The sequence below is a fragment of the Lissotriton vulgaris genome, chromosome 1_2 (assembly GCF_964263255.1).
Source record: "Lissotriton vulgaris chromosome 1_2, aLisVul1.2, whole genome shotgun sequence".
Taxonomy (NCBI): Eukaryota; Metazoa; Chordata; class Amphibia; order Caudata; family Salamandridae; genus Lissotriton; species Lissotriton vulgaris.
This window is the reverse complement of record NC_141686.1, coordinates 82,874,938-82,887,656: the sequence shown is the minus strand read 5'-3', so window position 1 is coordinate 82,887,656 and position 12,719 is coordinate 82,874,938. Positions and strand designations below refer to the sequence as shown.

The window sequence follows — 12,719 nt, the reverse complement described above, 5'->3', positions numbered from 1 at the left end:
TGGTTCAAACGTCACCGGCTGGGCGGCTGTTCCTTCACCCGCAAAGCTGGCTTAGCCTGGAAGGAACTCCCTCTCGCCCTCAGGATGGTCTCAGACCCGGCAGCTTTCAAGAAGAAATTCAAAACGCTTCTGTTTTGAGGCCCTTTTCTCCTAACGTTTCGGATTCTTCAGCTGGTTCTGTGGTGGGTTTTCTTGGTAGAAGCGCCGGGATACTTTGAGTAGCTGTGCACTTTATAAATCTAGTATAACATAACATATAAGTCCATGCATAGTCTAGCAAGATTCAAGAGCTCAGTTGGGCAGTCCCCTGGTATATACAGCATGGAGGAGGGGAGTGGGAGGAGGAGGGGAGTGGGAGGAGCAGGGAGTGTGCACCATGATGCCCCTTCGGTTGTTCTGCTTGTGAAATCGCCATGAAGCTGAATTTTAAAATCATTTTAAACAAATTATAAAATTCTATTATAATGTTTTCATAATCGTAATAAAAATCAACAGCTTAAATATGGCCAGCATCGAAAGGTACAGTGCTGCAAATACCTACATAAAGGTGCATTCGAAGGAGGCGCTGTAACACGCAAGTGGTGCGCCCACGCGAGACAGCAAAAGTGAAAGCAGCTGCAGCGCCACGTCTGGCAAGTTGTGTGCGATGTGCGCGCACCATGACGAGAGAGGAAAGCCAGATGGCGCCTCAGCTCGTCATTGTGCTCGTAACCGCACGCTCTATGCTACCCAATAAGATGTGGTAGGCTTTTTAAAGCCCACTAACTAAATGTCTCGCAGCGCATGAGCTGGTTCAGGCGAGACCTAAAAACTGCTTTAACTTGTACTACTTACAAGAAGCAGATAACAGTTTTATTCTTAACAGGGGTTACGTCACATTTCATGTAGGTGGAATTTGTTAATAGTACACTGTGATATCCACAATTATGATGAACCGGATTGCCTTTTTTTAACTTAATAGGACTCAAACAAACTAAAACTACATAAATAAACCAGAAAGTGGTCTAACCCTTCTAGAGATAATAACATAATGAACGAGGAATCCAAGCAATCCTCTCAATGGCTATAAAAATGTAACTTGAGAGGAAAATAATATCAGTTTTTCCGTCACCTCAGTCTGCAGAATGGCAGCTCTCTGTTCTTTGGCTGTGAGGGATTCCTTCAACACCTCAATATGCTGCTTGCTGTCTGAGAACTGGTTAGTGAGGGTCTCAAGCTTTGTCTGCAATGCCAGCAGTTCTGTATCCTTTCGTGAAAGTTCTTGTTTAACTTGACCAATCTGGAGAGAAACCAAAACACCACAAAACGGTAAGATAAGATACTTCAAAAACATTTTAAAATGTGTTAAATTCAAAGTCATTTACACATAACCTCGAATCTGACAATTTCCAAAACAGCTGTGATTTCCTCTACACAGGTGCTTTAACAACAATCATTTAGTTCTTTCGAATACTCAATTTACAGTTCTATTTTGAGGAGGAAAGGTGAGACAAACTGTTTTTGAAGTAATACAGTCTCTAGCTGAGGTAACATTCCTGAGAAAAATAATCACCAGGACCTTTATGGTTCTTTATTTAGGCACTGTGAACTGCATTCACAAAATCTCTTAGCGGATATCAAATTTCTATATGGCCACCTGTGATTTGAGAAGCTTACATTCTGACAGTGTCCTTCTTAAGATCTTGGTAGAAGAACATTAATATGCTACCAGAATAGTTTCCATATTATCTTGCTCCTAGTTATTTCAATTCTGAAGGGGAGTTCAATTTAGAGATAGAATGCAAGTTTGCTTCATCCCTCATAAATCAAACTTTAGTCTCTGAGAAGAAGAACCGGTTTGTGTCTGTGAAAAGTTACCAATATACTGACCACAAATACAGGTGTCTTAGCTTTAGTTGCACAATGTACATAAATTGAATGATACAAATGCTTCATAATTATTATTTATTGAAATTCACTGTAAATTAGAGTCAGCTCAATAATATGTATACTTTAACTTGGAACTTGTAGTTAAAAGTGGAAAACTTGTTACCCATTATTCATCACAAGCTGCTACAAAACAAATTCTCCATGCAAAATCCTACCACCTGAAAAAATACCTTGTTAGGGAAATTGAGAGCAATTAAAAACTGCAGCATTTCTCAGTTTTTTTCTTTCAAAAGTAATGAGCCACTATAATAATTTCAAGAGGGCCTATACTTCTGAAATATCTTTGGAAACATTTTCGGTAAAGCAGCATTGTATTCAGTTCCTCATGATACACTCCTCATTAACCATCTCTATCCTTCAGAATAACTCCAGACAGTTTTGGGAAAAGCTTTAAGTGACCGGTAGTATTTTTCCCAATGTGGAATCCATCTTGTTTCCAGATCCATTTTGGGCAACACAATAAAAGCCTGCAGAAGCTGCAACAGTCTGCTGGTGTGTAGCTGAACTTGATGTACATTTGTTGTAACTGCAAGGCCTTGAGAAAAGACAGAATCACAAGTGTACGTGACAAACTGATGCTATGCTTCATTAGCTCATTTCAAAAGTCAATATCCATATATGGTCAAATGCTTAACGGTGATTAACGATTGTAAAGTACCTATACCGGATATGCCCTGAATTGTTGTGCATCTTTGTACTATAACCTATTAAAAACTCATGCAAACTTCGGTATTTTGAGCTAGCCGAGATGCACAAACATCAATGTCAGTGCTGTTGGCCAGAAGGGAGTACACTTTTGTGAATAACACAATGCCTCTATATAGAAGTAGGTAGTGGTCCTTATAAAGAAACAGCTATTTTGGAACACCTACTCACGGTCAACACTGACTGCACTCATATACTGGCCCTGCGGGTGACAAGTGCATACCTTACACTCTGCAAACCAATTCTCAAGGTGCATATTAAGAAATTATAGCAATTTAACCCTTGAAAAACAATAGTCTGGAATCCACATATCCTGGTGTTGAAAGTTTTCCTTGGACCTCTGAATAACTATAATCGATTGCCCTTGGTAGATGCGATGTAACCAATTTAAAACAACTACTCCTTAAAGAGCACATTATAGCGGCAACATGCTTACAGTAGGTCCCAAATAACTCATTTGCTACTGATCAATTCAAGGTGGATATTAAAAGAGGACAGATTGTCATGAACAAGAAGTCCTATTACATATCCAATAACATGCACCTTTTTCAACTCTACATTACCAAAAAAAGCTGCCTGAAAGGGCAGCAAGAGCATAAATAAGATTTTTGTGGAGAAATGCAATGTGCATGATGCTTTTCAAGGCAGGTCCCCGCAAGCAGAGGAAAGCAATGTGTTGTTGTGCTTCATGGACAACAGTTGAGATAAACAGTGTTCGTGAATTAAAACACTTGGATCAGAGTCGCATTTGAGAACTTTGACTATACTTAACCAGTTTGTCAATGTTCTCTTTTCAGTTGGTCAAATCAACCTTTACAATGCTTTGGGGCTCAGCCTTGTTCCAAACCCATTCAATTTCTATAGATACCCCTGGTAGCCTGTTTTGTTTCCTCGGGCTTCCCATTTTTGGTCATGGAAAAAGACAGAAGCAGCAGTCACCTTCTTTATATTCCACTTGTGCCGCAGTCAAACCGCTTTAGTTTTCCATCCAATGAACTGTTAAAGAAGGATTCCATATTGCCTTCAAGCTGCAGTTCGTTTACTTCAGACCAATAGTTCCTTCAGATTTTTAGGTCGAGCTTAGCAGCAGTGTGCATGCTCTGCGAGGCATGCAGTAGTTGAGTATGCTGTGAAAGCCTCACCTACTCTCCTCCCAGATTTTGCATTGGCTGGTGTCATCGTCCTTGGTAAATGCTGGCTTCTGATTGATAATGAGGCTTGTTAGTCCCTCCTTGTTACCGCCCTGTCTCCATTTCTGACCGCTCATGAAGACTGGATCTTTTACTTGGCTCCGTACACGGTCGGCTTGTGGGTGTTTGTATCCTGCGTGCGCGCCCGCTTTAGAGAGACAGCGCTCAGTTTATTTGTTTAATTAAACGTAATACTGAGCGAGGCATCCACTTCAGGGACGCTGCGCTCTGTTAAATTATTGTTTTTTAAAAACTTTTATAGTGAACGCGGGTGCCTGCTTCTGGGACACCACGCTCTTTTTTCTTTTTTTTACTGTAAAACAGAGTACGGCGCCGCATCAAGGACACCGCGCTCGGTTTCTTTATTTAAAAAAACTAACTAACTCGGAGCACGGCGCCCGCTTCAAGGACACTGCTATAAGTACTAAAGTAAAGGGGAAAAAAAAGAAACCGAACGCGGTGTCCTTGGCGTGGCGCTATGCTCAGTTTTGAACGTAAGTATTTGCAATGCAATATTTCAAGTTGTTAAGTCTACTGCAGAGTGGGGGACACCTGGCCTGAAGGAAACCTGCACAGTGGGGACGCCTGCACAGAGGGGAGCGCACTGCGATTCACACCCAAACAGAGGCTAGACGGCCCCGGACACGTGGACAGTGACTGCACAGTGTCTGTCCCCTACACAGTGTAGAGCACCTGCACACCGGAGCACTTGCCTTGAAGGCCTTCAAAACAAGACCTGCAAGAGCTGTGGGGCCCTCATCACCTTACCACAATACCAACAGGCGCCCTTGGGCCCCACCGGAGCTGCCAAGCCCAAACGGACCCAGGAAGCCTCCGCTGTAAGATAACGGGAAAGAAAGACTGGCTGAGCTGGGGCACGAGAATTTAACTGACTGGTTATTTTCGACAATAATGAATTCTGTATGTTGGTGGTTCAGGCGCAGGGATTTTAGTTGGATTTCTGCTGTTGCCATTAGGCTGGTGAACGCAAGTCGGTGACAGGGGCCACCAACTTCCTCCCAGAGCTCCTGGTACCTAGAATGCAGGGTAAGACAGGTCATGACTCCTTCGCCCCTCTCTCTCTCCTGTCTGTCTCGCTCACTTAGGTCTTCTTTATTCAAATCAATGTAAACATAAAACAAAACAACGTGGTTCGAACCTTGTCAACGCTTTACTAGGGGCAGCGCAAATTGATGGACAGCAAATCACTGGATGTCTGATCCCAGGTGGATTATTGAAAGTCCTACCCTGCAAGGAACACAGTACTTGGTACAAACAAAAAAAGTGCTCCGAGATATTCCACTCAAGAGTAACCCTCAGTTCTGACTGAGGCCCGACAACAATAAGAGCCAACAACGAAACAGTAACACTACTGGCTGCTGCTTTCACCCAGAGGAGGCTGCGGACACGATAGTCTAGCAGGCACAGGACCATGCATAGAAACATTGTGTCTAGTTCATGGGCATCTCACAACAGGTGGCACCGGCACAATACTCTGAACCAATGGAGGTATGCAGCTTGGTAGCTGTGGCTTTTTACACTTAATCATGCTTTAAACTGCTGCGAATGAGGTCACACAGACAAAATGCATGTATGCTAAAATTCCTGAAAAATATTACTGGCACAGAATGTGCCACGTTTGCAATTTCTTGCTTCATAATGTAGTCAACCCTGCGGTATAATTTGGTCCTCTGTTGCTTCATATTCCTGTTGCACCAGCGCCAAGTATGTCACTTGCACTTCGTAGAGGTTTTTGTGCTGAATCTGTGGTCCTGCGTGCTCAAATTTATTTGGATATAGACCTGCAGTTTTTAACAGCTTGGCGTTAACCTCGCCTAAATGTATCTTTATTGTTTAAGTTAATTAAAACCATAACATATACTGTACATATTAAAACCATTAATTACCATTAATAAAATGTACAGCTTTTGATGATATCGTATCAAGACAGTGTTAGCACCAGTGTATATACCTATTAGACTTACTGGTTGTCCGCTGCAGAAACTAGTTCCAATTGTATAAAACAATAATTGATCCATGTATCAAAAGTTTCATCTCTTTAGTAAAGGACCATTTAAAATGCTAGTTCAAATACATTTTTGATATAAGAGTAAAAACTTAACCAATCTACAGTTAAGTTGCGGGTCATGTGGATCAAGACCTTGACTCAAAACGTTCTGATATTGCCCCAACTTCTCATATTTAAATGGAAATTCATACCAGCCCTCGAGTACAAATATCTATCTATCTATCTATCTATCTATCTATCTATCTATCTATCTATCTATCTATCTATCTACCGGGAAAAAAAACATAAAAATTAGCAAAATATTAGCAGAGGCGTGTCACGCACTGGAGTCCCTGTGGTGCACACCCCGCCCACCACCCTCTAGGGCCCGCACCATTCAACCTGAAGTCTATGCACATCTATGAGGTATGGGAGTCATTAAGGGACCTCAACAAATTCGGCAGGAACGGTGTGGCATCGACGACAAAGAAAATTGACGCCCCGAATGTGATGAGGGGCCACTGACTCTCCCATCTATCTCAAATATACATTGGCCTTGGGCTGAATTGGGGCCCATGAAGTGTTGGCCCCTTGAAGGCTCTCCTGTGCCTCGGGTCCTACTTTAAGCACATGCCGGCATAATTTTATGCTGCAACATTGCATATTACCTTGACGTCTCCACAACAATTGTTCGTATATGTAGTTTGCATGTACTATTCCTTTTCGCTTCCCCTACCACTACCCTCCCCAAGTAGGTGAATGAGGGAACACCTCGTTTCTTCACTCGCCTCCATACAATGGGAGGGACCGTCGGTGAAAGAACATGTCAGCTTTTCGGACCGTCTCCTCCCAATTGGGCAGTTGTGGGGGGGACGTATTTGATGGAAAGCAGTCAAATCCGTCCCAGTGATCTTTAGTTTGCCTCTTATGATTCAATGCGCTGCAGTCACCATTTTAATTCAAGAGATGGGCTTTATTGTGTTTGCATTAAAATTAAATTATTAAATTCAAGTATATTCAACAATCGCAGGCCTTCTTGTGCATGCAATAATGATTCTTTTTTTTAGATGATGTCCAACAGTCCAGCCTGACAAATTTAGGGGACTGTAGATAAGTAGTATTACACAAGTCAGCCTCGACCTTGGAAAAATGAAAGGCGGACTCGAGCCCTTTTGGAGTAGAACTTTAGTATTGAAAGTTACCGACAGTGCACTGCCGTCGGTGCACTAGCCCGCCATGCTACTGCGCCACAAAGATTTTTATTTAGTGTGTCTTGTATAGCGCACGGCTACCCCAACGGGGTGTCCCGGCGCTCGTTGTGTGGAAGTATGCTGATTTTTTTTTGGGCTCTTGATGGAATTTAGCAGAATAAAAATGATTTCAGGGCTTTTCGGAATGGAAGTTCTTCTTGGATCAGTCGAATAGAATGAGGGAGTTTGTTCCAGAGGGTGGTAGCACATTCTTGAAACGTTCTGCCTCCGGAGCGTACTTTTTTAAATTTAGGGATGACGAGAAATGTTTTGGAACTGGAGCATAAAGATGCGAACTTTTAGTCTGTAGGTCACTCAAACACGTCAGCACTCAGCAGTATGTGTATTAACTCACTAAGCGATGCCTGCAGGTTATATAGTCTTATGTTTGTCATATGCACTTTAGCTCACTAAACTAGGTCACCAGTATTTTATCATATAACCTTTAGGTTATACACTTATCTCTGCAGCAGGTGCACTCACCCACGGAGCCCATGTGAATCTGTGGTCTGTAGATTATTCATAGATCTTGGCAGTGAATGAATTAACCATAACATTAATTTGCAATGCTTAGACCGAACAGTCTCTATTTGCGGGCAAATATCTGCGGCACGTGTAATATCCCAGTGAGCTACTTTGGGGTTTTTATCCTAAATCTCGAAGGGCTATACACAGATCTTTGTAATACGTGCATGAATCCAATCAGATACTTCAGCAGGACTGAACCCGGAATACTATAATCACATACATCTTCCCAGGAGGTGCATCAGCATGCTGATTAGTGCTGCCCAGAAAGGAACATGTGAGCATGATGCACGATCCCACCCAGTGCTTAAATAATACAACCGCAGTGCTTAGACAGTCTTCAATTTCTCTACACCTTCCTTCCCACAATCTTTTACTCTCGCGATACCATGGTTGTGGGCATGGGGACCTGGTACAATCACACAGGAATCATCCGGAATGCTACCTGGAAAATGCAAACTCCATCAGCGGCTTCCTAGGTGAGCTCTGTGTCTCATCTTCTATGCACTGCAACTAGGGTAGCATCTTTAGTTCACATGGGGTAACGTGATATCAGCGCCTTGAGGCTCTGGAGTCAGTACCAGGTAAAAGATCACTGTATTGTTCAACATCGTCATTGAAGAGAGAGGCAGAGATTAAAATGTAAGTGAGCTGTTGGGAAAAGGTAGACAGGTCAAGCCTCCCTGAGCCTTAAAGAACTCTCCCTTATTAGTTAATAATGTCCTGGATACTAATAGTGATCTTTAAACTACCTGAAATTGACATGAGTACACACAATCTTCAAAAATATGGACTTTGCCCTGACTCGTCCTGCAGTGACTTTGGAATGTGGTTATTATGATGCCATTTCCTAGGCTAGCTAGTGGCAGCAGGGCAGTGTTCTTGGTCAGTACTCTTGTTAACCCCTGGTCTACTGTTGGGTCTGTCAGATGTTGTGCACTGTTGTTCTGCAGATGGCTAGCAGCTGGCAAGGCAGGACTCATTTTGTACACTTGACTCTTCAAGGCCAGTGAGACATAGTAATATTTAATAAAAGGCTAAATCCAGCCTGACCCATACTTTAGAAAAAAACGTCATGTATTTACAGCAGAGATGGGCTGGGCGGTTATAATGATGGTCTTACAAAAGGAGCAGAAGTTTCTAGCACTTTCTGGAGACGAGCTACAGCCTCAGTTTTATAGTGCTTAGATGAAAAAATGTTACAAGCACTTGTCCTATACGCAAAGGCCCATGATGGTTTCGCAGACTACAGATGCCTTCAGGTTTATACTCCAATTTCAGTTCCTGCTCTCAAATCGATGAACCAGACCTTAGAAAGGGGTTGCAAGAATGTATGTGGTGTGTAATGTGGGTCCAGGTGGACTCAATTGGAGTGAGATATTACAGTACTCACTGCACTGCAAAATAATTCCTACGTGGATGTGTTGTATGTATGGTCCTATGTGACTATCCAGGGGTGCATCTATCCGTACTACAGCAGGTGTAGTGGCACAGGGTCCATGAGGGCGAGGGGCCAATTTCCCCCCAATTAGTAGCTGTTTTTTATTACCAGACCAGGTGATGGGTTGACCAAATTCCTTGCTTGCGCAAGGACACGTGGCATTCTTGCTATACCACTGCAGATAACCTAAATATTTGGCATGGATCTGAAAACTCCTGAACCAATAAAGGACCCTGTATATGTATCCCTGTCTGACATTGGCCCCATTTGTCACAGCACACAAGTTTGATTATGGTAGTTCAGTTTTCATCAGCCGAGGGTTTTGCAGGCCACAATGGGTGTTGGACTTACTCCAGTTCTGTGGGCTGGAATAATTGACTAATGTGTTTAGTCCTTTTTTTGGCTCTAGTAATTTTAGAAGTGACATTTGTGAATAGCAATGGGCATAATCTTTTGTTGGTGGGTGCATTTGTCTCCCTACCCCCCTCCTTCCTCCTTCCCAGACACTTCTCATTTAGTATTAAGTGTGCCCCTTTTCCAGTCACTCCCCTTGATTCCTCCCACATTTATTACTAAGTAGTATACTTACATGTGTGAAGATCTCTCCATATAAATGGTAAGCGATGGGGAGGTGGAGATTTACGCTTGTAGGTTTGTAAATAGCATTTTGTTACTTCTGTGATACTATTGAACACTGCTAAACATACTATATAATGCAGTTTGTGAATTGGCCCCTCTGAATTCAAGAATCTTGTCACTGTAATTTAGACAGTTGGGGATTCTTTGAATGTGTAAGTCCTCTTGGAATACTTTGGCTGATGAGGACACTCCAAAGAGAGGGAACTTCTACCTGTATAGGCTAAGGCAGGTGGCAAACGTGGTGATCTACCCTAAGCTTTCCTCCAATTGCAGCTGATTGTATTGTTCATTCAAGTAGAGGTTTGAAAATAATCTTGCACCATGAGTTGGTGTATCATATCTTGGATGGGAGGTGCAAGTGGTCTCTTTTTGAACTGCAGGTTGCATGGTGTATATTTACATAGATTCGAGTCTCATCCCATGCATGACATTAGGCCATAGGGATGAAAGGGGACATCCACCGCATAGCGCCAGTAACAGGTTCATCAGTGCTGTGTTTTAACAAATTATAAAGTTCAAACCTAAACCTGTTTTTGTATGTTGATAGGTAATCCACAAAAATGCGGAGCCATTCGCATCACAAAACCATCAATGTGCTGGTGAATCTGGCTAATCTGCGAAGTATACAGGTTCCTTGGAAGATTTCAGGAAACAATTGCGTAACCACCCTTCCTTACATCTCAGCGGCTTGCACGGTGATCTGGCATAGCACCTGAAGCAGGCCCATTTTCAGTGCTGAACTGAAACGTAAACGACACCCACTTCCTGTAGTGGTCTGCACCACATGAACATTCATATCAACGAAGTGAGAGTGGCTGAATGTTTTGCGTGAAACAGGCCAAGGGATTTGAGATGCCCAGTGAGTCATCATCGCTGATGTAGATGTTGGCAGGTGTCTGTGACGGTTTATCTGTCAGGTCTGCAAAAGCAACAGTCATCACATTTGTTTGTTGTGGTGCAGGTGTCCACCAAAAAAGAAAATAGGCTTTCCATGTACTTCAACCTCGAATACAAATTCAGACAATAGGCCGTCATTATCATCATCAGTCATTGCTATGCCTCGAATAGAGAACTTTTAGCTGCTCTGCAGCACATACACAAAGATAATAAAGCCTCCAAGGATAGTTTTTGTGGAGTAAGGTACACTTTCTAATACAAACTATCCCGACCATAGTGCAGACACCCTTGCACTATGGTGCAAGGGTACCTGCATTGGCAAAAGACAGCCCAAAGTGTGCCAGCGTGTGGAGAGGGCAGAACTGAACTGCACCATTTCTCTGAAGATATAGCACAGTTCTGCTCTCTTCAGGTGACACAGGGCAACAACGTTTGCTTGCTGCACCATTTCTTTGTAAATATACCCTTAGCAAAGGGTTTATCAAAAAAAGTAGCAAATCTGCATACACATAACTACTCTTTGAATGGATGCACATGTACTACTTTTTAAAATCACAAACATTGCCAGTAGTAGGCTAGGAAAGCTATTCCAGTCTAAGATTTCCACGCATTTTACTGGAAATCTAACACCAAGAGGTGATGGGACGCAGGCTTCCTAATAGTCTAGCCACTGGCAATCTCTTGGGTAGCATTTCAAACCTTTCTTTTTGTCCACTCTGCCACTCTAGATAGAGGACCAGTTTTAGGACATAGATTAAAGGAAGACAGGGTGGTGGAGGGCTTTGTTGCCTTTACTCCGCCTGCCAAATTTAGAGGTGTCCGCCAACCTGGTAGACAGCTCTATCACTGGCAGGAATCACTATCATGGTGGTTCCTGTCAATGGATCGCTTTATCAAACATGACATCAAACTTTTCCAATTTTTTTAATTTTCAAAACAAAAACTAATGACCCCCAAACTAGCTTCCTCCCATGGTGTGGGGATTTTTCTTTTTGTCTTGTCCTTCACCACCAGGACATACCTGGCAGTGAAGGGCAGTTAAAAAAAAAAAACCATCTGGTCAACCACTTTAAATATGACAAGCGGTCACGTGGTTTACTTCAGACGGCACCTACTCCGTTGGGCCATCGAATTAAGTTTTACACTGACAAAGTAGCTCTTACTCTATCGGCATAAAACTTGCAATTCGCCCAACTCAAAATCAGGCAGATGGTCTTCGAGTTTGGCCTACAGGGCATTCTGTCGTCGTTGCAAGAGAGTACGTTTATGCTTAACTCTAAATCAGCCCCAGAGGCCAATCTAATGCAAATCAGTACTGACCCTCTCAATCAATCAATCAATCATAACACTTGTATAGCGCGCTACTCACCCGGGAGGGTCTCAAGGCGCTTGGGGGAGGGGGTCCGCTACTGCTCGAACAGCCAGGTCTTGAGTTGTCTCCTGAAGGCGAGATGGTCCTGGGTCAGTCGGAGGTGGATGGGGAGGGAGTTCCATGTCTTGGCCGCCAGGTAGGAGAAGGATCTGCCTCTGGCTCTTCGGATGCGTGGTACGGCGGCGAGGCTGGTGGATCGTAGCTGGCGGGTGGGCGTGTAGAAGGTCAGTCGGTCGTTGAGGTACTTGGGGCCCAGGTCATGGAGAGACTTGTGTGCGTGGCTGAGGAGCCTGAACGTGATCCTCTTGTTGATGGGGAGCCAGTGCAGGTCCCTCAGGTGGCCGGAGATATGGCTACGACGGAGGATGTTCAGGATTAGTCGGGCTGAGGCGTTCGGGATGCGTTGGAGTCTCCTCTGTAGCTTGGCTGTGGTTCCGGCGTAGTGGGAGTTTCCATAGTCCAGTCGGTTGGTGATGAGTGCCTGAGTGACCGTCTTCCTGGTTTCGGTCGGGATCCAACGGAGGTTCTTGCGGAGCATGCGTAGGGTGTTGAAGCACGACGAGGAGACGGCGTTGACTTGTCTGGTCATCGAGAGGGAAGAGTCCAGGATGAAGCCCAGGTTGCGTGCGTGGTCTGTTGGTTTGGGAGCGGTGCCCAGGGCGGGAGGCCACCAGGAGTCATCCCAGGCGGAGGGCGATGGTCCCAGGATGAGGACTTCCGTCTTGTCAGAGTTCAGTTTCAGGCGGCTGTTCTTCATCCACTC

The 12,719-nt window shown here is 43.8% G+C and overlaps 1 protein-coding gene across 12 annotated transcripts in view; it reads right to left on the bottom strand.

Annotated features, from left to right (window-relative positions):
- ERC1 (ELKS/RAB6-interacting/CAST family member 1) overlaps positions 1-12,719 on the bottom strand; it is a 2,439,553-nt gene that overhangs the window by 1,775,599 nt on the left and 651,235 nt on the right. For all 12 annotated transcript variants that reach the window (XM_086952855.1, XM_086952857.1, XM_086952853.1 and 9 more), the window contains one exon: positions 1,112-1,279. In XM_086952855.1, coding sequence (XP_086808981.1) covers positions 1,112-1,279 — 168 coding nt within the window. The remainder of the gene's footprint in view (positions 1-1,111; positions 1,280-12,719) is intronic.